Source organism: Pholis gunnellus (assembly GCF_910591455.1).
Source record: "Pholis gunnellus genome assembly, chromosome: 4".
Taxonomy (NCBI): domain Eukaryota; kingdom Metazoa; phylum Chordata; class Actinopteri; order Perciformes; family Pholidae; genus Pholis; species Pholis gunnellus.
Window position 1 is genome coordinate 1,453,164 of NC_136530.1, and position 27,621 is coordinate 1,480,784.

At 43.2% G+C, this 27,621-nt stretch overlaps 1 protein-coding gene across 2 annotated transcripts; it reads right to left on the reverse strand.

Annotated features, from left to right (window-relative positions):
* Positions 1-3,745: 3,745 nt before the first annotated feature.
* Positions 3,746-25,842, reverse strand: reps2 (RALBP1 associated Eps domain containing 2). Of its 2 annotated transcripts, none has more exons than XM_079158371.1 (19): positions 25,442-25,842; positions 19,881-20,004; positions 19,340-19,518; positions 18,714-18,822; positions 18,317-18,417; positions 17,988-18,129; positions 17,819-17,882; positions 15,929-16,100; positions 15,769-15,822; positions 15,540-15,606; positions 14,997-15,071; positions 13,989-14,037; positions 13,747-13,883; positions 13,053-13,114; positions 12,866-12,955; positions 10,000-10,086; positions 9,763-9,896; positions 8,945-9,050; positions 3,746-4,658 (listed from the first exon to the last, which is right to left on the reverse strand). In XM_079158371.1, the coding sequence occupies exons 1-19, from the start codon at positions 25,628-25,630 to the stop codon at positions 4,590-4,592; spliced, it is 2,010 nt and encodes a 669-aa protein (XP_079014497.1). In that variant the 5' UTR covers positions 25,631-25,842; the 3' UTR covers positions 3,746-4,589. The 2 variants fall into 2 exon arrangements, with proteins under 2 accessions (XP_079014497.1, XP_079014498.1); XM_079158372.1 differs by lacking the exon at positions 25,442-25,842 and adding an exon at positions 22,112-22,252.
* Positions 25,843-27,621: the final 1,779 nt, after the last annotated feature.

Consider the following 27,621-nt stretch of genomic DNA (forward strand, 5'->3'; position numbering starts at 1 on the left):
TACAGTGTGTGGCATTTAAAGGTACAGTGTGTGAAATTTTAAAGGTACAGTGTGTGAAATTTAAAGGTACAGTTTGTGAAATGTAAAGGTACAGCGTGTGACATTTAAAGTTAAAGTGAGGGGCATTTAAATGTACAATTTGTAGCATTTGTGTGGCATTTGTGTAATTTGGGTTTTGGTTTTTCTAAATCAGAGAAATTGCTAAACAATGACACAGAACTTGAGCAATGTATCCTGGACAAGTGGTTCAGCTGTATTAGTATGGGTGCATTGTAGGTGACAATCTGAGGGGGATGGACAGCTTCTCAGGTCTCGGTCCGCCTCACATGAAAAAACACACTCGGATTATTTTGGGCACATTCCTTCACCACCACACAAAAGCATGCAGAGTATCTGGCAAAAGCTGCAGTACAACGTGTGTTTTGACAAAGTATTAAAATAATCCTGAGGTGCCAGCTTTCACATGACTCCCAAATACATCCTTTCTTGAACTCTTTGGACATAATATTTTATGATGAAACTGTTAGCATTCCCCGTTTTTCTTCTTCTTTGCTCTCACCTCTGCGTGCAGACCTGCCAGCCTGAACCCAGCTTCATTCACATTTGCTGAATGAGTGTTTTAACTAAATCCCAGCAGCTGACGAAGCCAGAATCGCCAGAGGTGACGGCCTAAAAGCCCTTCCTGTGGCCTAACTAATGCCCACACCAGAAGTGCAACCTTTGCAAAGCCCCCCGGGGGAGACAAAAGAGGGACGAGAGGAACGCTGTATGCCGTCATCTTTGAGTAATGGTGCCGCAACAAAAGGGGCGAACTTGAACGGACAAAAGCTGGTAATCTTTGTTGTGAGTAGGGTCGGCTTTAACTTTAAGCCACCGGGGGAGTTGATACGAGTTATTGAGAACATTTACAGTGTATCTATACGAACCTTTGTTTCATCACAACGTACTTTACGGAAGCCAAATGTGGTCTGCGTGTGTCTGAGATCACTAAATGTCTCCAGCTAGACGAATTAATAGCAGGCTAAGAACCACGTTGCTTGACTTAATGTGAGATAGCTATACGGTAATTATATCAAACAGGCATATACTTAAGAGGCAACACATGGCTGACACATATAGTTTCCTCGTCACGTGCAGCTGTCATCTCGAAGTGCAAGCCAAACACTTTTAAGTGGTATTTATAGCTGAGAGAGGACAGCTCTCCGTCTGACTGAGTTAATACACACTCATGAGATGAAATAGAAACCTGCAGTATGGGAGGAGATGCCAAGTATTGGTTATGGGACAGTGGAGCTACACGAGCGTCTTGTTGTCATCCGTCTGAACTCTTTCACTCCAGCTCAGTTTCTCTCCGTTTCGTTTTTCTCAGATGTGGGACTCAACGCTTTATTCCAGAATGCCTTTAGCTCCGCTCAGCTGTTTTCTTTGGATTTAAAAACCTGTTTGATTTTGCTCTTTTCTTCAAAAAAAATAGTTCTTCACATCCTGAATATGAGTTATATGCTGCTATTTCCAGGAAAAATTTGAGGCAAAATATATCAACCATGCAAACTGTAACTGGATACAGCTATGCTAACAGCTCTGTGAGGCCGAGGCACAGCAGGGCTTTGAGCTAAATGCTAACATTAGCAATCTGACATGAACCACCGTGACAATGCTAACATGCTATAGCTAAGCAGGAGTAATGTTTGAACCGGAGTAGCAAAATATTCTCCCTGCATACCCTAAACGGTTAGCATTTTATCCTAAACAAAACACTTACTGCAACTAAATGGGCACGTAGCAAAACACGCCAACGATGCATGCGCACATAGTGATACTTCATGCTACCTTCACAAACCATATTATTATTAAAACTAATCCACAGATTCCAAAAGTATGAAGTTTACAACCAAAACTCCCTGAACTGGCAGCCAAAGATAAAATAATAAACTTCACTTTATATAGCCAAAAACATAAAGGATGTCTTACCTTTGCTGCTTTGTGTTCAAAAGTTGTGTTCAAGAGCAGATCAACGCTGCTAATGGCTCTCTGGATCCTTTTTGAGTTGATTTGTCTGTATTAATTTGCATGGATTTTAGGAGCGTTTGCACATGGCCTTCCTCCAGCATCTAACAGCCTATCCTCAGCCTTCCATGTGAAAACAATATGTCGCCATCTGGAGGATGAATTATGGTACTGCACTCATTCTAAAGGCATTGGCCTTCACTACAGGCGTGAGCTGGCCAAATAGACCGATGGTTTATGGTTTTCTTTGAATGGGAACATGTGTAGAGGTCTGATTTTGAGCTGCAACGATTAACTGATTAGTTGTCAACTTTTAAATGAATTGCAAACTATTTTGATAGTCGGTATGAGTTATGTTTTAAGCAAACTTAAGGCAACATTTTCTGATTCCAGTTTCTTAAATGTAAATACTTTCAGTTTGTTTTTACTCTTTTGTGACCGTAAACTGAATATCTTTGAGTCGTGTAGAAAACAAAACATCTGAGGACGTCGTCTTGGATTTTAGGAAATCACAAATCCAATCCAATTGTAAGTGTGTTACAAATTTCCTGGCAAGAAATTTCCCTCAAAACCATAAATGTCCATCTCATGGTGGCGCTAGTTTAAAAGTCAGGGGATCAGCAAAGTCATATGGGTTCATCCTCTGAGGACCATGAATGTCTGTTCCAAATTTGGTGCCAATACATTTAGTAGACGTTGAGATATTTCACAGGAAAATTAGAAAGTTTGACCTGATGATGACACAAGAAGAAAAGTCAAGGGATCACCAACGTAATTAGGGTTCATCCTCTGGAGAACACGAATGTTTGTACCAAATTTGGTGCCAATTATTTTTGTAGATGTTGAGATATTTCACAGGATGATATTTCACAGGATGATGTTTGACCTGCTGATCGCAGTCGGGGAAAAGTCAGGGGATCACTAAAGTGATCAGGGTTCATCGTCTGGAGAACATGAATGTCTGATCCAAATTTGGTGCCGATAAATCTTGTAGGTGTAAAGATATTTCACATGAAAAGTTGGTAGTTTGACCTGCTGGTGGCGCTATGAAAAGTCAGGGGATCACCAAAGTCATTATTAGCTCATCCTCTGGCGAACATGAATGTCCGTACTAAACTTCATGGCAGTAGTTGTTGAGATATTTCCGTCAAGGACATAAGTGGTGGACGGTCTGACAGACGTCTCTAGAAACTGAACACCAGGAAGTTGATTTAACGCCTTAGTGAGGTGAAAATAATGTCTGGACGAATATCAAAGTCATTGATCGCGATCAAAGCAGCTGCTTGGAACACTTGGAGTGAGGGTGTATTTTGAAGTGTGTGTGTGTGTGTGTGTGGGGGGGGGGGGGTTCTAAAATGGGAGCCAAGTGTGTCAGCGGGTATTTTTGGACGCCGGCAGCGGCAGCGGAGGAGGAAGGTCTGGGAATACGGCCACCGTTGGCGATCTGCTTGACCCTCGGTTTGTTATGTCTGCGTCGGAGAAAACACAGCTGCTCCGTGGGTTCACTCTCATCCCAATGATCTGATGAACCACTTCTGATGCATCTGGTAAAACTTCACCTTCCTTTGAGTCTTAAAAATGAGAAAAATGACAGTTTTTTCTCTTGTTGCTCTCATGAAACACAGAAGATGAGAAATCTATTTAAAGGTTTTCCACGTCTGAAGTTATATCTTTACACGTCAGTAAAAGAGTCAAACCATTTTATTGACAAACAGCATAATGAAATAACCACACGCAATAAAAAATAGACAACTTTATTGATTAGTTTGGATTATTGTCTGAAGCCCGGAGCTCAGTAGTTGTGCATGATTTACAGTCCGATGCTCATTCTAGCAAACATGCAGTATGAAGCATGCCGTCGTGTGTTTCCACCTCTTCATCCACCCTCGTTGTTCCTGATGGTTCATGGTCTAAAGCAAGCTGAGGCAGCGCCACGTCTTTGCATAGATAACAAATCTAAACCACATCTGACTGTGGGGGAAAACATTACAGGAATATTAACCTTTTATTTTATCTTCTGGAGTGACAAGATGTTTCTTTTTGGTCTATTTATTCTCCAAAGCTCTTCATTTGATAGTAAACATAAGATGATGCAGTGCGATCATTAAAGATGGTGCAAATCTTCAAGTAAGAAAAAAAAAATCCATATTTCATACAAATCCAGTGTCGACATTCGTCAGTGTGCTCGTGTGTCAGAGCTACGGGGGGACAGCAGACCGTCTGAAGCTAAAGTACATCAAGTACAACCTTCTTTAAGTGATTCAGAAACTAATCCGTAGCACCATTACTTGCTTTAGACCAGATTAAATGCTCTTTATATACAGAGAGAGAGAGTTTGTGCACAAACGGTTACATGTAGCAAGGGTACGATTCATGAGAGGGTGAAATCAGAAGAGAGAATAAGTTACATGTGCATATCATACAGTGTTTTTTTAAAAAGAAATGCTTGGTTTTAATCCTGCAGTACGTTATTAAAAGTCAGAAACATCTCTGTTTGTTGCCCTCGTCGACCCGTTCCACATTTATTCTGCATTCATGACGAAAACATTTCAGGTTTTACAGAAACCGGACTTCAGGCTCCGTCACGTCGAGGCCAGAGGCCGCTGCAGCTCCAGCTGGGTCTCCAAGGTGACCCTCTCCTGGTGAACCACCTGAGGCCAAACCAAACAAACACACGAGCTTTGATCACCGCACGCTGAACACGAGACCAACCTCGGGCAGCCATTAATTACGCTGTTTGTTGTGTTAGCCGCGTAACGCCGGGCTAGAGCAACACGGAGCGGCTCTAGAGTGGAGAGAACGAGCAGCAGACTGAAAACAACTCAATCAGCTCACATGGAGCGGATTATTGAGAGAATGCAGAATATGTTCCAGCGCTGACATTTCATGTCTAGAATCTGACCTCGTGACTCAAACACAGCAGGGAGCGACGATGCTCAGGGTTCATCCTAACTTCCCTCCTAGACTCCTCTGTCCTCGAGCACTTTGTCCATCATTAGTCCCTCTGAACCCCAAAAAAGGCTTTTCTTTAAAAATAATCTGCAAAAAGTCATTATAGTCAGTTTTTTCTCTTTCCGACGGTCCGAGACTAGAAGATTAAAATTCTACATGTTCTCATTTAAAATCTCTCCACAAATAAACTTTAACCAGAATGTGTAAAAACTTTAAACTGTGAAACCATGAAGTCATGATCGATTCATCTGAGACCAGCAGTCATGTGACCACAAGAGAGGAGACACTCTGAACTACAGGAAGAGGAGAGGAGAGGAGAGGAGAGAGGAGAGAGGAGAGAGGAGAGAGGAGAGAGGAGAGGAGGGGAGAGAGGAGAGGGGAGAGGAGAGAGGAGAGAGGAGGGAGGAGAGGAGAGGGGAGAGGAGAGAGGGGAGGAGAGGAGAGAGGAGAGGAGAGGAGAGAGGAGAGGAGAGAGGGGAGGAGAGGAGAGAGGAGAGAGGGGAGGAGAGGAGAGAAGAGGAGAGAGGAGAGGAGAGAGGAAGGAGGAAAGGAGAGGAGAGGAGAGGAGAGAGGAGGGAGGAGAGAGGAGAGGAGAGAGGAGGGAGGAGAGGAGAGGAGAGAGGGGAGAGGAGAGAGGAGAGGAGAGGAGAGAGGAGAGGAGAGAGGAGAGGAGAGAGGAGGGGAGAGAGGAGGGGAGAGAGGAGAGAGGGGAGGAGAGAGGAGGGAGGAGAGGAGAGGAGAGAGGGGAGAGGAGAGAGGAGAGGAGAGGAGAGAGGAGAGGAGAGAGGAGAGGAGAGAGGAGGGGAGAGAGGAGGGGAGAGAGGAGAGAGGGGAGGAGAGGAGAGAGGAGAGAGGAGAGGAGAGGAGAGAGGAAGGAGGAAAGGAGAGGAGAGGAGAGGAGAGAGGAGGGAGGAGAGAGGAGAGGAGAGAGGAGGAGAGAGGAGAGAGAGGAGAGAGGAGAGGAGAGAGGAGAGGAGAGAGGAAGGAGGAAAGGAGAGGAGAGGAGAGGAGAGAGGAGGGAGGAGAGAGGAGAGGAGAGAGGAGGGAGGAGAGAGGAGAGGAGAGAGGAGGAGAGAGGAGAGAGAGGAGAGAGGAGAGGGGAGAGGAGAGAGAGGAGAGGAGAGAGGAGAGGAGAGAGGAGAGGAGAGAGGAGAGAGGAGAAGAGAGGAGAGGAGAGGAGAGAGGAGAGGAGAGGAGAGAGAGGAGAGAGGAGACAGGAGAGGAGAGAGGAGAGGAGACAGGAGAGAGGAGAGGCTGGAAGTAGAGGATGTAAAAATGTATAGAGCACATAGAGCCTCCATTTTTTCTTCCAACATTGGAAACACTTGAAGAAATGTTGGATGTTTAGATTCTATTGTTTTTGAATGTTTGTCAAATAAATGATCAAAGAAAATCAACTTTCGTTTTCTTCTTTTTTCATGATTGACGTCATCATAACTGTTGTTCTGCACTAAAGACGTGTTCTAGTTCTCTACTTGTAGTCATGATGGTTCTGGTTCTATAGAGATGAAGAACTTTATGTTACAGTGAAAATCAAGACACCAGAGAGAAGAAATGCTCAGAATCCATTGACCCCCATTAATAAACTCTATGTATGTTTCTCTCATGTAAAGCCCGGTAACAGGTGACACAGCAGCGCACACTCCACCAGCAGAGGACATCGTAGTTTATGGTCTCAATCTCTAGTTTCAAGTCTTCTTCAGTACAGCATGATGTTCATTTAGTGAACGATGGTCCATTTAGAGTCAAACAATTTACAGTCAAAAAAAAGATGGACGGAAAGAAACGGCCAAACTTGAGTCCACAAACCAACGAGCGACATCACCATGACCACGCCCACTTCTTAAATAGAGTCCGTGGCGTTGAGCAGTTTATCCGAAGCACGTTTTGTCTCGTTGTGTTTTTTCTTTGAGATCATTTTATCAGTAAACGTCCTTCAGAGAGATCGATAGGAAATAACCAGGTTTTTTGATCTGAGGAGCTTTTATTAAGAGTTTCTTGACTTCAGCTTTATGTGAAAAGTCAGGACGGAGCTGTTGTTTTCATCACACACACCCTGTTGTCGTTGGATGCCGGACCAGCCCAGGCTCTATTTTAAAGGAGACAGTTGTGAATGCCAATGGCTGGAGTCTATATAGAGACACATATGCCTTTCTCTGCAAAATTCCTCGGATGCTTTGAGGAACCAGCAGAATTAGAGCCAATAAACGGCGTCTCTCTGGAACACGACTGACATTAATGTAAAAGATTTTTTTAAAAACTTCTTTATTCTTTGGTCTGTGTTGTTTTAAAGCGATAGATGTGCCGCATGTGAGCGTAAAGGGTTTTTTCACTACCGGATCATTGACGAAGGGGAATGACCGGCATGCGGCATGTGTTTCCAAATGTGAGTGCGTTGCCACGGGCGGACCTCCAACGCAAACAGCCATTAGTTCAGCTTTGAGTGACGGCTGAAGAGGGCAGACAGTTGAGCTGGAGGCTTTTTCACCGCGCTGGAATGAAGAGGGAGCTTTTGTTGTCGGGCTACAAATCACACAACTACGTTTTCGTTTTTTAAAAAACGCATATCTACGTTTACGCCGAGCGTCCACACGACTCCGGAGACGATTTAAAACGCTACTGAAGCCGTTTTAAGTTTAGAAACTCTGGGGTTGCGATTTAGTCTAGACGGGCAGAAACGTAGACCTTTGAAAACGATGAATCCACGTTCGCTACTTGATTGGGTTTTATGGTGGAGATCCACCAAATCTGCCCGACTAAGAAGTGGACGCAGGATGCGTGGATGTCACACGTTGGTTTGTGGACGGCCGTCGCCATCTTGTTTTTTTGCAACCAGTGAACAGGAAGTGACCATATCTGGACTGAGGAGGAGTGACGTAGAGACGCCGTATACATCTCTGGTAGAGACCTGTCAATCACTGTGTAGCCCCGCCCCTAAAGCATCCCCTGCTTTATGGTCTGTGTGACTCTAAATGGACCATCATTTACTAAATGAACATCATGCTGTATTGAAGAAGACTTGAAACTAGAGATTGAGACCATAAACTCATGTTTACAATGTTTACTGAGGTAATAAATCAAGAGAGAAGTAGAGTCATTTTCTCATAGACTTCTATACAACCAGAGGAGTCGCCCCCTGGTGGACACTAGAGAGAATGCAGCTTTAAGACACTTCAGCATCGCTTCACTCTTCAGGACCGGAGGTTTACGCATGTTTTCAACATGTCAGCCGGGTGACAAACTTTCCCATTTTACAGCTAAACAATTCAGTAAAATATCTCTGAAAACATGTAATGCGAGACATAGGCCACGCAGTAACAGAATATTCATTCATTTTAGATCAAATTAGCAGTCACGACGTGTCTTTCCCTGAGTCGTTACGCCGCCGAAAGGAAAACAAACGACATCAGCCTCGATTACCGATCGACTACCGGGTAAATCCAACGTGGACAACGGATTACAGGCGTTGCTGACCTTGTTGTCTTTGCTAGCCGCTGTTGTGCAGTTAAATTCTGCATTTTATAATTCTACTACTGCCAAGAGGAACTATTATTCAAGCTTTTCGCGCGGGGTGTCCAGCGGGGTTGTCTACGGAGCGGATGTTTGAAGTCACAGTTTGCGGCTTTGAGGAGGGCGATCGAGGTCCTTTTTCTTATTAATGCTTATTTTGTTCTGCACAAAATATTGTGAAGTTCACACAGAACCTGTAAAGGAACAAAAGCATAAATGCTCTCCAGTACGACAGAGACTTCCAACAACCAGCAGAACTACAAGCGCAGAATTCAACCGGCGACAATTTTGAGCACTCTTTGTGTCCGAGTCTTCTCTACGAGCTGTGGAGCTGGTTTTCTTCCCCTCAGGAGGAGGTTGGAGGGCAGGGAATGTCAGGAAGCCGCTGTGGTCAGCCACTAATGCAGTCCACACCCGTTCACACACACAGAATACTGGGACGGTTGCATGTGCAGAAACAAGAAGACGGGCTGACCTTGAGCTGCTGCTGGAGCTCGCTGTTGAGGCGCGTCAACACGGCGTTGGCCTCTTTGTTTTTACGGATCGCCGTCTGGATCTCCCTCTTCTGTTTGGACAGCAGCCTGAGAGAGAGTTTTATACACTTTGGTCAGCTTTGTGATTCGTCGTCTGGATAGATAAAGTAGTAAATCATCGCTAAACTTGTTAAGAGCACAACTTAAAGAGACAGTGTGTAGGATTTAGCACCATCTAGTGGTGAGGTTGACTATCGCAACCAACTGAATACCCCTCCTCTCACTCCTCCTCCTCCTCCTCCTCCTCCTCCTCCTCCTCCTCCTCTCTTTGCATAAATTAAGGAAGTGTGTTTCCTTAATTTCTACTGATGAAAGAGTTCAATGTTAGAAATCACTGAACTCACCATCAGTCCCACACACGGAAACACAGTGTAACTGGTTGAAAAATACACATTTAATAATATTGTTTGACTCCTGACTCCTTTTATTATATTTTTCTGTATATTAAACACAATAAAAAAACCTCAGGACACTGCTGTTATACACTAGTGAAGACATTTATGAATATGTTATATTATATGCTACACACTGGCCCTTTAAACCTGCATTCATTGATTGTTTTAGCCACTAGGGGGCAGAAAAAGCTGAGGTTTATAATTCTTAATAAGAACAATATTGATTAAAGCAGCTGTTTTCTCTCTTAATTCACATAAATGTAATTTTTTGGGCTCAATTTTACTCAATAAAACCACATTTAATCTGTCAGATTTAGTCGAGGAGTCAACTCGTTTGTATTTTAGGATCACAGAGTCAAACTGACCTCTGAGCAGGTTTGGTTGGAGTAGGAAACGGCGCGGCAGGTGGAGGCGTGGCCTCCGGGTTCTGGCTCTCTGCGTGGTATTTCCTGCGGACCGGCTTCTGTGGCGCCTGACTGAGAGAAACGCCAATCACGTCCTGAAGGAAAGGAAGCAACATTTCAGAAATCAAAGTTCTCCTCCTCCTCCTCCTCCTCATTACTCCTGCAGAGACGCTGGTGAACAGAAACCGCGTCAGCGACCTGTTTTGAAGCGGTTGCCGGGTCTTCGGAGCTCGGCCCGACTCTAGAGCGAGGACCCTGATCCTCTGGTTTCACGCTGCTCTCCTCCTGCAGCACAGACACAAGCAAAACGAGTGTGAGTACAATCAGACTACACAATTAAAGGTTTGCAGTAACGGCTGAAGAGGCAGGATGAAAGGTGTCCAGCTCGGGTCCTGCAGGGATCTGGTGCTCTCCCCCTTCAGGAGCAGCCACGATGGATTAACGTGCCTCAAATATTCTCTTCTAGATATGAATGTATGAAGAAGCCCCGCCTGCTTTCATTCAGCAGAGAGGTTAACAGTGAGGTCATGAATCATGAAATACAATCTATTGGTTGTCTGAGGACTTTATGTTAAAAATGAAAGTTAATTACAACACGTTGTAGAGAACCGGCCTTCTGCTTGAATAGTCGTCTTTTTGGATTTCATAACGTACGTCTCTTGCTCTGACTGTTGTTTATTCACATGGATGCATTTAATTCATGTGTCCACCACAAATAAGGATCCTCGTTGACTTTCCATTGGAATAATTTTCGTGCTGAGTAAGCAGACAGTTCATGTCGCTGTACAAGAAACTTAATAGTTTGCATATTGTGACTATTTCACAAACTGCCCGTGAGGCTGAGCTGCAGGATGAGCTGTTTGGAGAGTTTGAAGGCGTTTTTCTTCCCGGGCGGCACCTTCTCCACTTCTGTTCACATTGGATTCTGTGAATTTGATCCTCTCATTTCTACGGGCCGCCGTCTCCATTGCGGTGGCAAGTAGAGATTCCTGGGCCGACTGATGGTTTAAACAGGCTAATGCTGCCGCTTTAAACTGTACCCAAGCAACACAACTGACAGACACGAATAATGAGCCTGAGATTTCACCGCGCCGCTGGATGTGAAACACCACCGCAGCATGGAAACATTTTAAAAAAGGTCCAGCAGCAGTTAAACCACAGGAGCTCCATCAGCCGTCTGTGTGGTCACGTCACACCGAGGTCACGGTGGTTTTAACTCCAGCAACGCGAAGAAATACCGTCAACTGACACACGCAGACTTCTTTTAGACAAGATCTGTACAACTCAGCTCTTTAACTGGAACAATTCAGAGCAAATCCAGATCAGAGGAACCACATTCTGAACACAGTCAGACAACACGGAGTGTGTTCAGTGTGGACGGCAGATGATCTGGATTCAGCTCTATTTGGACAAAAAAATCAAACAAAGAAGCAGCTTTGTTACTGGCTGACTGTCCCAACAAGTGACCTGCTGGGATCACTGGGAGAGTTTGGAACCTTTAGTTAAGCAAAAAGGAGTAAAGTAAAGTAAAGTTAGGTCGAGTAAAATACTGTCAAGTACTTAAAGTAAGGTACTAAGCTTACTTTAAGTTACTACATTGAACTTTCATTGAGTGTTGTTTCTGTCGCCCCCTGTGGTCTAAAGTGGTAGTGTCTCTGAGCACCAGAGTCCCCTTTAGAAAACCTCTCATGTTACTGCAGCAGGTCTGACAGTCTGCTCCTCTCAGTCCTGGTTCTGGTTCTGGTTCGTTCACTATAACTACAAACTGATCTGCTCCCAATGGTTTCCTGTAAAAAGCTGGAATCAAATATTCAGCCTTTAACTTAACATCGACGTGTTTTATGTTCAGAAAGTTATTTTTTAACTACGGTTCACTTGTGTCTCTCTGAGAGCTTTTGGGACTCGTGTGAGCTCCAGTTTGTCTTACTGAGTGAAAAATATACATAAAAAAGCGAGTTTATTCTGTTTCTCACTAAGACAGAGGAGCGGTTCACAGGATGGAGATTAAAGACACGAGAGCAGAGAGAGACTTGTGTCTGCTGGATTCAATAAATACGAGTGACTAAACAAAGACAGCGTGATAAAGTCAGACTCTAAAGGAGGAAGGATTTGAGTGATTTTATGACATCCAAGATAAGAGAGGAAGGACTGCAGCGCCCTTTGACCTGAAGGCTGCATCAGATCACATGAGACAGACGGGTGGAAACAACAGACTGATTAGATATGGATCATAAGCAAAGAGGAATTACACCACTATATAAACAAAGGCCCGAGGTTAAATATTAAGCATGCGCTGTAAAGGAATAAGTCATCGTGACGTCACTCGCCTTGGTTTGTTTGCACGTGGGAGGAGTTTGCCTTCAGGGCTTCATGTCACGAAGAGTTTATTTGAAGCAGAACTACGATCTTCACCTAAACGTAACCAAATAGGTTCGTTGTCTAAACATAAGGAGATTTCTACCTGAAGGCAAACTTCTCCCATGTGCAAGTTTTTGTCCTTCGCCATCTTGGTTTTAGCATCTTTTTTTTCTTAGCTGCGCCATTTTGGTTTTGGGCCGTCACTGTAGGGATTTTTAGACGTCGCCATCTTGGTTTTTTTATGGAACACTGAATTAGACATTCTTAGGCGACCAAAATGTGAACTCTCATGAACAAAAACATACTGTGAGGACAGAGGACAACTCCCAGACCCAACAACACGGTGGTAGAGACCTGTCAATCACCGTGTAGCCCCGCCCCTAAAGCATCCCCTGCTTTATGGTCTGTTTGACTCTAAATGGACCATCATTTACTAAATGAACATCATGCTGTATTAAAGAAGACTTGAAACTAGAGATTGAGACCATAAACTCATGTTTACAATGTTTACTGAGGTAATAAATCAAGAGAGAAGTAGAGTCATTTTCTCATAGACTTCTATACAACCAGAGGAGTCGCCCCCTGGTGGACACTAGAGAGAATGCAGCTTTAACACATGACGCCTAGAAGCCGTAACAGTTGCGATATCGATATCAAGGTATTGAACACAACTCAATGAGTCCAAAAGCTGATTTTCTGTTCTCACCTCTTCTCTGAAGTGACTGAAGTCAGCAAAGTTTGGCTGCTGCACTTTTTTCTGGGGAGTTTTCTCTGAAACGCCGATGAACTGAGAAACCTGACGAGAGAGATCAGAGGACTTTTCTTTCATCAGTGATTCAGAGACATTTGAACAAAAAGGCTTTAAAGCACATTAGAACTGAAACCAGGCTCACCTGTGAGGTCGACGGTCGAGGAGGGAGGGCAGGAGGAGGCGGCAACCATCCGCTCTTTATGCCTGAAATCCAGACAAAACATCAGAGGAGTAAACTAGAGCGGCTTACCTCTATTGTCCTCTCAGGAGTCTGTTTTCACTCTTTAAAAACACAAATAAAACTCTATTTTCATGATCAGACACCGACTTACACTCACCTTTCTGACTGAGCACTAAAAGATTCATTTCCCTTTTTTGTTCTTCCGTGAAAGAAGAACTGCTTTACAAAACACAATCACTTCAAGCTGCAGGAAGTTCATGCAACAACCTCTCGTGTGAACACATTCATTCTTCTTGTACAAGTGATTTAGGAGAACTTGCTGCATTCATTCAGCGACCTGTCAATCACCGTGTAGCCCCGCCCCTAAAGCATCCCCTGCTTTATGGTCTGTGTGACTCTAAATGGACCATCATTTACTAAATGAACATCATGCTGTATTGAAGAAGACTTGAAACTAGAGATTGAGACCATAAACTCATGTTTACAATGTTTACTGAGGTAATAAATCAAGAGAGAAGTAGAGTCATTTTCTCATAGACTTCTATACAACCAGAGGAGTCGCCCCCTGGTGGTCATTAGAGAGAATGCAGGTTAAAGACATGAAGCTTTGACTTCACTTTAAAGAAGGTTTAAAGAGGTTGCCTCCTGGTCGTACCTGGAGCTCCCTGCTGGAAGAGCTTGTTGAGGTCCAGCGAGGAGGCTCTGGAGTGGGTTTTCTGGGGCCGAGGCGGGGGGGTGGGAGGCTCTTCTGCCTTCTTCATGGCATCTTCGATAGAGGTGCTGGAGTAAGACCTGGACCAGAGGTCACATGGGTGGAAAACAAAAACAAGAGGTTTTAGAGGAGCAACGAGTTCGGAGGACTAATGGAATAATTCACGGGGGGGGGGGGGTCCTCACCTCGGTCTAGTTCTCGTCCTCATGGTCGGGTCCAGGTCCTGAGGCGGCTCTGTGAGGACGGACATGAGACATGAACACGTCACACACTTTAGGTCTCGTTTGAATGGCTGCAAATGAGAAGCAACTCCTTCACATTACGTCACAGACACTATTTCAATGCTTCTAATAAAACCTTTGTGACACATCTTACACAAGAAAGTTATACGTTTGTTTCAGAATTAGAATCAGAATAATTTGCACAAACAAGGAACCTGACAAAGACAAAGGAACATCTATAACACAATGTGTTGAGTATTTTTAAATCAGTCTGTTATTAAAGCGTTAAGTGTCTATTTTGAACGAGCTTTCTACATTTGATTTGGACTTTATGAATCGTTTCAGTTTCCAGAGAGACTCAGAGGAACATCTGATCAAATACATAAATCCTCTTCTTGTTATCTCGTTCTACAGAAACAGTGAATGTGAAGCGTCGTAGCGCCATCTGCTGGAACGTCAACGTCACCAGTTAACAGCAATTATTGCTTTCTTCTTTTTCTCTATTTATGTATTGAAGGTAAATACTGAAATTCATTTTTTATTTTATTTTTAACCATGTAGTATCATTTCAGTTCAGCTTCTTCTCAGATATGGTTTTTATTCAGCATCAGTATTTTTGTCAGTTCTAGTTCATAAAAATAAGTCGACAGTTACACAATAATGTATATTTAAATTCCTGAGAAGTCCGTCACTAACTAGCTCGCTCTGATTTCACCAACACTCACAACAACGTACTGATCCTGTGCAACTACATGTATTTATATATATATATATATTTACATATATCTTTATTAATTGAGTACAAAGCTACACACCGTAGATGCAACTATTCAACGTGATAAATGAACACGTGAACGGTGAATATAGAGTTTTATGTTATTATATTTAGGATCTCTCATCACTTCTCTTCTTTGATTATTGAATTCCTCTGATGTGAAGTTATTCTAAAGACAACATGATGTAAAGACTCACCTGGCCTCTCGGTGAAAGCAGCGAGGTGAAGAACACGTTTCTCTTCAGACGTCGTCTCCGTCTTCACGCCGACGTCTGCAGAACGGAGACAAACGTCAGCAGCAGAACCACGTGAAGGAAGAGAACACGCTGACTCATCGTCATAATAAAGTAGAGACGAGGAGCTCGTCTGGTCTGAGAATATAACTCAGTATTTCTAGATTCATTTATTTAAATCAATACAAACAGAAACTCATAAAGCGTCAAAGGTCAAACAATAGTAAATGTTCATAATAAATAAATTAGTTTTCTATTAAAACAACAACTAAACAGTTTAACATTCTACATGTTTTTGTGTTCCCACATATTAAATAAAGTATTTCTGTTTCTGCTGCTCTTATATTTAAATCAAATGAATTAAATACGTTTAAACTCTTAAAACAAGAGCACTTCAAATATTCTGATGTTAGAACAGAGATAATCTCCTTAATGTGTTAATGCACTTTATTAAATGTGCTGATATTGTAGTTTATTGTTTGATGGTCGACAGGCCGTCGTGTTCACCTCGTTTACAGGATTCCTCCTTCACATCTGCTTCTGTTGAGGTCAGACGCTCGATGATGCTCCGACTCTAAAAGACAAAATGTTTCATCATTAGAACGTAAAGTCTGCGTTCCCTTTCAGGAAGTAGAGGCCTCACATCCAGCGTGTTGCTGCCCCCTACAGGCAGCAAACAGGAAGTCCACATCAACTCATTTCTTTTAAAAAGGTGGAATACGAGGACGTAGTTTACCGCGTGACTCGGCCTCAGCTCAGCGTCCTCAAAGACGATAAGAGGCTCTGCACTCTGCAAAGAAAAGAACAAATAGAAAAGCACGAAGAGTTTGACTGTGAAGAAGCAACGACAACGGCAAACTGTTCCAGACCAGAGACTCTCCGGCGGTGTCTCTCACCTCGGGCGTGTCCGGCGTGTCCTCGTCCTCCGGCTGCAGGAAGCGCGTCCTCAGCGTCGGGGGGAGGCTCTCTGGGAGAGGGTACCCGTTCTTACGGGCCACGATCAGGTGGAAGGCCGTGCAGAACTCAGGGAACGTGAGCGCTCCGTCTCTGTCCACGTCGCTCAACTCCCTTCAAACAATCAATTTACAAAATGTTACATGTCTAGAAAAACACGCTGATTATTCAATTTAGGTCAACGATGACGATGAATAATGAAAGAAAATCCATCATTTCCTAATCATATATACAGACAATAATCTGTTTCATTTCAGCAACAATATGAATTTCCGTGAAAGAAAAGCTCAATTTAAACCAAAGCAAATATTCTTTTTTAATTCATAGATTCATGAGCGGTAGAATCAGTGAGTGAGTGAGTCTGTCTCTACGTGTCTCTACGTCTCTACGTGTCTCTACGTGTCTCTACGTGTCTACGTGTCTCTACGTGTCTCTACGTGTCTACGTGTCTCTACATGTCTCTACGTGTCTCTGGTGTCTCTACGTGTCTCTGGTGTCTCTACGTGTCTCTGGTGTCTCTACGTGTCTCTACGTGTCTACGTGTCTCTACGTGTCTCTGGTGTCTCTACATGTCTCTACGTGTCTCGTGTCTCTACGTGTCTCTACGTGTCTCTGGTGTCTCTACGTGTCTCTACGTGTCTCTGGTGTCGCTATGTGTCTCTACATGTCTCTACGTGTCTCTACGTGTCTACGTGTCTCTACGTGTCTCTGGTGTCTCTACATGTCTCTACGTGTCTCTACGTGTCTCTACGTGTCTACGTGTCTCTACGTGTCTCTGGTGTCTCTACATGTCTCTACGTGTCTCTGGTGTCTCTACGTGTCTCTGCGTGTCTCTACGTGTCTCTACGTGTCTACGTGTCTCTGGTGTCTCTACGTGTCTCTACGTGTCTCTACGTGTCTCTGGTGTCTCTACGTGTCTACGTGTCTCTACGTGTCTCTACGTGTCTACGTGTCTCTACATGTCTCTACGTGTCTCTGGTGTCGCTATGTGTCTCTACGGTCTCTACGTGTCTCTACGTGTCTCTGGTGTCTCTACGTGTCTACGTGTCTCTACGTGTCTCTGGTGTCTCTACATGTCTCTACGTGTCTCGTGTCTCTACGTGTCTCTACGTGTCTCTGGTGTCTCTACGTGTCTCTACGTGTCTCTACGTGTCTCTGGTGTCGCTATGTGTCTCTACATGTCTCTACGTGTCTCTACGTGTCTCTACGTGTCTCTGGTGTCTCTACGTGTCTCTACGTGTCTCTACGTGTCTCTACGTGTCTACGTGTCTCTACGTGTCTCTGGTGTCTCTACGTGTCTCTGCGTGTCTCTACGTGTCTCTACGTGTCTCTGGTGTCTCTACGTGTCTCTACGTGTCTCTACGTGTCTCTACGTGTCTCTACGTGTCTACGTGTCTCTACATGTCTCTACGTGTCTCTGGTGTCGCTATGTGTCTCTACATGTCTCTACGTGTCTCTACGTGTCGCTATGTGTCTCTACGTGTCTACGTGTCTCTGGTGTCTCTACGTGTCTCTACGTGTCGCTATGTGTCTCTACGTGTCGCTATGTGTCTCTACGTGTCGCTATGTATCTCTACGTGTCTACGTGTCTCTACGTGTCTCTACGTATCTCTGGTGTCTCTACGTGTCGCTATGTGTCTCTACGTGTCTCTACGTGTCTCTACGTGTCTCTACGTGTCTCTACGTGTCACATTTAGACGTTTATTTTACTACTTTCTCTGTTTGCGTCTCTAGATTTCTCCTAAATTTACCCAAAGTTAACATTCAACCTCATTTGCATTTTGAAACATAACATTTCAGAAAACTTGCACCAAAAAGAAGTCAGCACTTACCAAATGTGGGAAAGTTCTGGAATCGGGAGTTTAGATTTAGTGAAGAAGTTCTTTGCAATGGTTCCTAGAAAAGAGACACAAAGTGGTGAAATAGTTTGAATGTGATTTATAATTATAAATATGTGCAGCAGCAGGAGGAGGGGGGGGGGGGGGGGGGGCGGGTCCATACCCAGGATGAGAGCCCCCAGGTCGGGCTGCAGGCTCTTGAACTGAGCGGTGTAATACTCCAGCTGTTCCTCTGTGATCCTCCAGGGGTCATCGTCAGGGTCGTCCACGAGGCCCTGCTGGTCCAGCCTCTCTGATGGGGAAGTCTAAGGGACACACACACACACACACACACACACACACACACACACACACACACACACACACACACACACACACACACACACACACACACACACACACACACACACACACACACACACACACACAGAAATCAATATCAACAACGTATGTCATCGTGACGGTGGAGCGGTCAGGACTCTGCCGTTTTACCCTCGCGGGACGCTCCACGGCGGCTCTGGTCCCGTAGGACCCGGGCGAGGAGCGCTGATCCGGGGGAACCATCGGCCGAGAGGACGCTTTGCTCTCGTAGGCTGGAGGGACGAGAGAAGAAGAAGAAAACTGAGACTCAACACACACGACACGATTATACAAATCTGAAAAACAGAAATCAGAGAGAACGAAAGCTGTTCAGATGAAGAAGCAGCGAGCGGAGAGACATCAGAGCTCCATGAGGACGGACAGGCGTCCTTCACATCTCCAGAGTGATGAGCTGAAAACATGCTGAGTTACAGTTTATTAACTTTGCTGAAGTAAAACAGGACATATTCCTTTATGAACATCAGGAAATGATTCGTGTGAATGTGCGTCTGCCGGGTTGTCGTCGTACCGGTCAGCGGGTCGGCCCCGTTCCTCTGCTTGGCGTAGGGGTAGCCTCGGTACGTCGGCGGGGAGCGAGGCGGCGAGCTGCACGGGGATCGAGGTGGAGACCAGGGTTCCTTCAGGGACAAAGTATTAGTTATTACACATACAAAGAAGTACTACAAGTACTCTGGATACATTTACTCATAGAACACATCAGAGAGTCAGTCGCACATTAAAGGGGCCGTAGTGATGCGTTCACCTCTTCACCTCGCTGTCAGACAGACAGACGTCTGTAGATTTCTCCTAAATTCACCAAAAGTTACCGTTACATAATGCCTCATTTGCATATGTAAACATAACATTTGAGAAACCTTCATGGTGATACTATCAGCTAAACCCGTGTATCTCTATGTGCTCTGTAGAATCCACGTGGAGGCTTCATGAGGTTTATGTTGTGGATCCTTGAAGGAGTCTCGTCCTTCTGCTCTAATCTCTCAAACAACGAGGCCTTTCTGCTCCGCTGATTAAAGCCCACAGGAATGTGTCTCTGCCCCATTCCTCTCCTCGGTGATCCGAGCGTTATTACAAACTCTAAAGAGCGAGCAGCTTCTGAGAGCGAGAGGTCGACACACGTCACCTTCCTGAACTCACCTTCCTGTCGACGTGGTCCTCCGGGTGTCTCCGGTCCGCTGGAGTCCAGGAGACGGACCCCCCGGGAGCCCCGGTCCCCGTCCCGCACTGAGCCCCCTGACCGTCTACGCTCGGGGGGACGACAGAGTACCGCATCTCCGGCTCGGTCTTCAGCCCGACAAACCTGGGCAGAGGTAGATCTGAACGGGAGACACGGAGGGATTTCTGTCTTTTTAACTTGTTTAATGAACACAAAGAGGATTTGTCTGATTGTGAGCTTCCTGTGTGATGAATTAGAATAATCAGATGAACATACTTATTAATAATAACCCGTTCAGTTCACTTGTGGAGCTGATTCTCTCTCAGGTCCTGGTGTGACTGATGGTGCGGCTCTTCTAATGAGGGCAAACCCACTTAAACCAGATTAGACCAAATCCTGCCGTCTAGATAATCTCCTGATCCCCTCTTTTGCTCTGGTGAGACTCCTCCTCCTCCTCCTCCTCCTCCTCCTCCTCCTCCTCCTCCTCCTCCTCCTCCTCCTCCTCCTCCTCCTCAGACTTACTGGCCGTGATGCTCTCCAGGTGGACGGGCAGGGCGGACTGGGCCGCCGCCAGCAGCTTCAGGGCCACGAAGAACTGCGGCGTACCGAAGTACCCCAGACGCTTCGCCCCACACAACTCCGTCACCTGGAAGAGACGAGCTTCGTCTTTTAAGATGCTTTATACGTTAAATATCGTCTTTCATAACGCTGAAGTTGTGTCACTCTTTTCAGGAACAGAAGCTACGGAAGAGCAAAGTCACATGAAGTCTGATCTTCTTTTCTCTGCTGTGTTTATGGCTGAAGAACAGCTGAAGAAATAAAGGTTTTGCCGGATAATCTCTCTAAATTACTGAATAAATAATTTTTCCATCTGTGAAAACAGGTGATTCTATTCATTTTGTCTGGATCAGTTGTCAAGTGTTTGTTGTTGTAATACTCATTTCAGCCACAAGAGGGAGAAGTGCAGCACTTCCTCGTGTTTTAAATAGAACTTAAAAGCATTCCGTTTTTATTTAATTGCACTCTAAACACAAACATGAACGCGTTACGTCACATGAAGAACATGGAGCGGTGAGTCGTGGTGCACTTCGGCCTCTTGTGGCTGAAATGAGTATTACAACAACAAACACATCATCCTGACAAAAGGAATGATCGCTTTAAAAAGATTATTCTGGTCAAACTGTTCCGGCCTCTTCTCTCACAGATAAAATAAATACATAATTGGAAATATTATCTCGGCAAAACCTTTGACAGAGAAACTATTTTCCTCTCTGCCTCTCGGGGCTTCCGTACATTCACGCCAGAGTAATCTTTAACATGTGATCGTTTCACATCACGGCCAAAGATAATGTGTCGTGTAAAAGTCACAAGCTGCACGAACACAAAGAAGCTATGAAGGAAACATAATGTGAGGGATCAGCAGTGAGATCGGTTTATTCTTTCCAGGTACAATGAAAGCTTTGGGGGAGAACAGAAGATTAGGATTACGGAGGACAAGTGTGTCTAAATTCCTCAAATTACAACCGAAAGAAATATTGTTTTGAAAAAACCCGGAGCTTCTTGAAAAGTGAGACTGTGACTTCATGAGTCTTTTAAATACTGAAACAAGTCAACCTTTAATAACAACATAGCAGCGACTCAGACGCTCATAGAACTCTCTGTTCTCTGCTTTCACTGTTCCCGTTCATTTCAGTCACATTACAGCTCATCCTCTGAGTTTTAACGATGAACATTGCAGCAAATCAGTCAAGAAAAACTGACATTTATCATCATTAAGACACTAACACGAGGCCTGCTTGAGCTTCTCCTCCATCTCTACACTGTCCTCAGTCAAATAAAGGCTACATACAAACAAGATGCATTCAAGTCCAGCTCATCTAAGAACATCTGCTGCTTTATGAAATATGAAGGACAGTAGTGCTGTTAATACCCATTGTGTAATGAGGTTAAAGGGGGGGGGGGGGGGGGGGGGGGGGGGGCTCTTATCGCCTTATGAGACATTACTTCTGCTTGACCTGCATTGTGTTCATTCAACAGCTCTCACACGGACCTTTACCTGGTCCTGAACCAGTCTCACTGTAGTCCTGATCCTCTACATGAACCAGTCTCAGTGTAGTCCTGGTCCTCTATCAGACCTCTATCAGAGAGAAGATGGTCTGTGTCTATAGAGTTATTCTTGATGCTCGTCACGCTGAATTAAAGTTCAATGTAGTAACTTTAAAGAAGATCAGTGCATATTGTCACCACCGATATGTCTGCTCTGCATATTAATAAATCATATGTTGACAATGTGAATGAGAAGTTTGAATATTATCCATGTTGAGATGATGGATATCTGACTCTGGGGCTCTTCAAGCGATCGAGTTGATTTACCTAAAGAAAGATGTCCGCTGAGTTACAGACGTCTCCTTCATAATGAAGTTTATGGGGAAAGAATGTGGTTGTTGTGGATTGCTAGACCTCTATGGTCAGCTGTTCATCTTCGCTCCAACCGAACTGTCATTGAGTTGCATTGTGGGTAATGTAGTTGCTGGGTTTTGACAAGTTGATGAATGCGTGGATTAGGGACGTCACGTTTACATTGTAAACAACAAATCTGTGTTGAAATCGACAGGAGAGCTAGCTAACGTTAGCAGATAACCACCAAAGCTATTAGGGCTCATCATCTGGGAACCATGAATGTATTTACAAGATGTTGAGCCAATCCATCTAAGATGTGAAGATATTTCTCAAGATAAGTGAAAAATAAAAACCTGCTGATGGCGCTAGAAGAAATGTCTGAGGACCACCAAAGTCAGACGGATTCACCCTCTGAGGATCACGAATGTCCCCCCAAAAGTCCAACGACAATACACCAACCAGCCGCGCCACAAGATCGGCCGAAGACAAAGTAGTTGACAAAACAATGAGCGTCTTGTGTTCAGTTCAGATCGAGGACACACCTTCTGCAACCAGACAGGTTCCACAACCAAGTCTGTCAACATGCTCCACATTCCGGAGACTTCACCTCCAAACGGACGACTCGCTCCAGCTGAGGCACTAAAGGGAGATTCAGTTCAAAGTCCACATTTAAACGTCATGTAGCTGCTAAACACTGGAGGCATCCGACTGAACATCCGACCTCCCGTGATGCTCTCTAGATGTTCACATGATAAAACATTTAAATCACTTCTAAAGCTTCATTACTACCGACTGGTTTTTATGTGTATTGTTCTTTTAACTGCTTTTATTTTATTAAATTCAATTAAGATTTGATTGGTTTTGTTTTGATTTAATTGAATGTAATTAAGTTGTTCTTATTGTATCGATTGGTTTTATTGTCTCATCTATTGTTTTATTAAGGATTTAAATTTGACCTTAGCTTGTCTTGCTTTTGATGAACATTTAAATCACTTCTTAAACTTCATTTTTACAGGCTGGTTTTTATGTGATGCGGTCTTTTTACTGCTTTTATTTTATTGTTTTAAATTAAAATATATTAGGTTGTTCCAACTGGTTTAATGTTCTCATTCGTTGTACTGTTTTATCCGTGTTTACATCGGAGTTTGTTTGGCTTTCTTTTGTTATATTGCTTTTGTCTGTCAAAGCACTTTTTAAACTCTTTTTTTAAAGGTGCTATATAAATAAAGTTGTTTTTATTATTATTATCATCATTATGGGAAACATTTGCTGTCCGTGAAGTCAGCATAAAAATTGATTTCATTCTGATGATGAAGTGGGAAGAAGAGTCCTGCTTCAGCTCCTTATCGGCAGTAAACACAGACTAGACATGAAGACCCTTCCTCTGTGGAGCTGGTCCCGTTAGGGGGAACCGTGACTCCACAGAAAACACTCGGGTCATGAAGAGAAATTCAACCTTGTTTTGAGAAAAAACAAAGTGTATATTCACAGCGAAAGCTCCGCCTCACGTCTCCCATGTCATCGTGAGTCCCGGAGGAAACGCACCATTTGTGAGACAGTTTGACACAATGACCCAGAAGCCAGCACAGAGACCACGGAGTGATCCTGCAGACATCCTGCAGCCGGGCCGAGCGCTGCTCTGAGGGCTGCGTGTCAATCACCCCTGTGTGCCGGCGGTCCAGGCCCGGACAGGAAGGAAAGCGCAGCTCAATGCCAAACTTCCTGACACCCACACAGAGACACAATGGGCCGGGATCGTCCCACGGGGACCGGGAGTGTCATGAACGGAGGCCCGCCAGAAACCTGCTGTGTTCATCTGAGCTGGAAAAAATATGTTTACGTCCCCGTGATGGGTCAGCAAAACCACTCTGACTCAGTAGTTCTGGAGCCAATGAGATGCTGCACGTATGTATCAAGCTTAAAATAAATACTATGAAAGGAGATATTTCTATCTAAGAGATTGTACAGAAAAATAACATCATTTTTAATCCTACATGCTTTTTTTCCAGGTTCAAATTATACTTTCATTAAAAAATAGTGGGTTCAAACTTAGGGCACCCTGCCAGTGTTTGTTTTGTGCACGTTTTAGCTCCTTTACTACAAATCATATGTATTTCAAATTTTAGCTTTTTTTCCCCTCCGGCTCCAGGCAGCCATTGGTTTCCATTTAAAAAATGTACATTATTTCACAGTGAACATCAAGCCTGTACTATTTTTGTCATATAATCAAACTGTTGTTTGGTAATACAGTTTGACAAGCGGCGATGCCGGCGGCGGGATGGACGCAATGAACGCGATTCGCACCGCGTTCATCGCGTTTGGTGTGAACACACCTTTACTCCCTGTTGTTCCAGAGAAAGACAAGATGGCGACAGTGAAATCATGGGAAAATGTAAAAATGTCCGTCCCACTTTTATTCTATTTCCATAAAATCAACTAATTAATTAGTCGACGGATATTTCCTTTACACTTTATCACTTTCCAACATGTTATGGACAAAACCATCAATGAATTATTAAGAAAATAAGCTCAAATGAATCGTGTTGCTTGGTTTATATTTTCTGTTGTCAATGGGCTAGAAAAACACCATCAAGAGTGTTCTGCTCATAGAAAACAAGCTCTTTACGTAACTGAGTTAAGAAGGATTAATAATATGGAGGACACACCTACAGTGTAAATGGTAATAAGTTGACATTACTTAAAAGTGAAGAAGCTTATTAATGTTGAAAAGAACTTTGTTTAGGCAACTCAAAACCTGAGCTCAGTTAACTCACAATCACAAATAGAGTTGACTATAAGATATCAGTCAAAAAAATCAACTTAAAACCATTACTAAGATTGACTATAAAATGCTAATTTAGACAACTTAAAGATATGAGTTATGATAAGTAAGCAGTACTTATAAAAAATAAGTTATCCCCACAAGTCTAAGCGTTCATAGTACTAGGAAAATATCAGTGAACCGATTGACTTAACATTTTCAAGTAAGCTGAACGACAAAGTGTAAGCTGTTCAAACAAAGAGAATAATTAAGGAAAAGACGTAGAGAAGCAATATATTTGTGAGGTTTGGTTCTCTTTTCAGACACGTCAAACTTGGTACTTAACATGCTGCCAAATTATTATGTAAACAATTTAAATGAAAGTGCATTTTGTTGGAATGCAGATTGTTCACTACGATGAACATATACTTGTTAGTATTATTATTATGTGTTTACAATATCAGTTATATCACATTAAATGTAACTTTTATTTTATAAAAATGCATTTTTAGGCCTAGAAACAGTCAATGCAGTAACAGAATCTTGCGTTAAAAACTCCTCTGCTTCGATTGGTGGTTTGAAATGACATCTCTAGCTTTCACTACTACAACTAAAAGCCTGTCCCTGAACACAACTGTGTAGAAAATGCATATTTCCTGTGGATCAACAGACACAAATGCTGCAGGGCCACAAATGCATTTAGGGAGACATGCAGACAAAACGTGCAGCTGCCAGTGCAGCGAGACCTCTGTCTGTCACATGCAACATACAAACCACCAGAAATAAAACTGCACAAAAGCAGCATCTCATGGATCCTCTAGAGTCGACCTCGGCTCAGTGACCACCAGAGGTTCTCTTCCCCTCCGGCCGCAGCTCCCTTCACACTTGATAACATGCGACCGACCGAGCAGCTGACACTCACTTTGTGCAGGGATTCCGGCGGCAGCTGAGACGCCTTGAACAGCTCCGCCACTTTAGCGGACGACAGCGTTCCGGAGGCGTCGGCTTGACACAGGCTGTGCAGACCCGAGTAATACCTCTGCTCGTGCTCGTTCAGGGAGATGAAACTCCCAGCGGGCGCCGCCGCCGCCGCACCGGATTCCTGATCCATTCCCGGTGTCGGTGTTGGAGGGAGGGAGAGGTGGGGTGCTGACGCATGGAGGGCACCGCCGCCGCTGGAGAGGGAAACACTAGGAGCAAACAGATCGATACATGCCGGTGCACCGGACACCGGCTCCCGTTTCCAGTCGGAGTGTAGCTGGCGGTGTCCCCTCCCGATAAGAGCGCTCCTGGGGAGGATCAGACTGACTGAGCCGCTCCGGTTTAAGGCTCATCCACTCCCACTGCCGATTATGGCCGGTTGTAGCAGTACCGGCCTTCGCCTGCTGGGGGCGGTAGAGCGCAGGTAGAAGATGTCTGCTTTATATTTTACATCCAACGATGAAGAAACAACTTTAATAGAGATTCCTTCTCTTCACAGGATCACTTTCTGACGTTTTATTAAAGACGTTTGTATGGAAGCTCATTTCTGCCACTGTGATGAAAAAATAAAGATCCTGTAATTCATTATAATGAGACATTTTCTCAAAACTATGACTTAGCATCTTATAATTATGACTTAGCTGAGATACTAAGTCATAATTATGAGATACTAAGTCATTATTATGAGATAGTAAGTCATTATTATGAGATAGTAAATCAGTATTATGAGATAGTAAATCATTATTATGAGATAGTAAGTCATTATTATGATATGGTAAGTCATTATTATGAGATAGTAAGTCATTATTATGAGATACTAAGTCATTATTATGAGATAGTAAATCAGTATTATGAGATACTAAATCATTATTATGAGATAGTAAGTCATTATTATGAGATAGTAAGTCATTATTATGAGATACTAAGTCATTATTATGAGATAATAAATCAGTATTATGAGATAGTAAATCATTATTATGAGATAGTAAATCATTATTATGAGATACTAAGTCATTATTATGAGATAGTAAGTCATTATTATGAGATAGTAAGTCATTATTATGAGACACTAAGTCAGTATTATGAGATAGTAAGTCATTATTATGAGATAGTAAGTCATTATTATGAGATAGTAAGTCAGTATTATGAGATAGTAAGTCATTATTATGAGATAGTAAGTCATTATTATGAGACACTAAGTCAGTATTATGAGATAGTAAGTCATTATTATGAGATAGTAAGTCATTATTATGAGATAGTAAGTCATTATTATGAGATACTAAGTCATTATTATGAGATAATAAATCAGTATTATGAGATAGTAAATCATTATTATGAGATAGTAAATCATTATTATGAGATAGTAAGTCAGTATTATGAGATAGTAAGTCATTATTATGAGATAGTAAGTCATTATTATGAGATAGTAAGTCAGTATTATCAGATAGTAAATCATTATTATGAGAAATATTCTCATTATAATGACTTACAGGATCTTAATTTTTTGTATCACAGTGTCTAATGGACTTCCATACATTTGTGATGCTTAAGTGTCTGATTGTGTTCTTTTTTAATATATATAAAATATGAAACCGTAGCTGTGCCTATGGTATGATAGCATCTGAATTGTAAGTCGCTTTGGATAAAAGCGTCAGCTAAATAACTGTAATGTAATGTAATGTAATGAAACAACTGGTTTGATCTTTGACAAAATATATATATATGTTTTAATGAAAGTTTTGATTCTAAAACGTTACTAGTACAGCTGTGAGCTGTCAGATAAATGTAGTGCAGTAAAAAGTACAATACATCCCTCCGTAATGTAGAGAAACCGAGTAATTAAAATACTCTAGTAAGTCACAAGTATCTAACAATGGTCCTTCAGTTATTGTACTTTAAACACTGCTTGTCAGTAATAAATGTATTCTGAACGAGTCCACGCCTCTGCTGCCATCATCTGTTCAGGAAAATATGTGCAGTCTGTGGTTCTACAGTCAGAAAAGTAAGACACGGAAATGAGCCTTTCGCAAACAGCTGCACTGGAAGCAACTCAATAACAAAAATAAACGAGTGGAAGTCTGCTCCAAATTATGAAAAATAATCTAAAGTTACTCGTGTTTT

What these genes read in the sequence shown, in the direction of transcription:
- reps2 (XM_079158371.1), bottom strand. Translation starts at nt 25,630, where the DNA reads ATGGATCAGGAATCCGGTGCGGCGGCGGCGGCGCCCGCTGGGAGTTTC. An exon ending in CCTGGGGGCTCTCATCCTGG is followed by an intron (nt 17,883 to 17,987) that starts GTATGGACCCGC and finishes TCTCTTTTCTAG; the next exon opens with GAACCATTGCAAAGAACTTC. An exon ending in CCAACCAAACCTGCTCAGAG is followed by an intron (nt 9,051 to 9,762) that starts GTCAGTTTGACT and finishes ACTCTCTCTCAG; the next exon opens with GCTGCTGTCCAAACAGAAGA.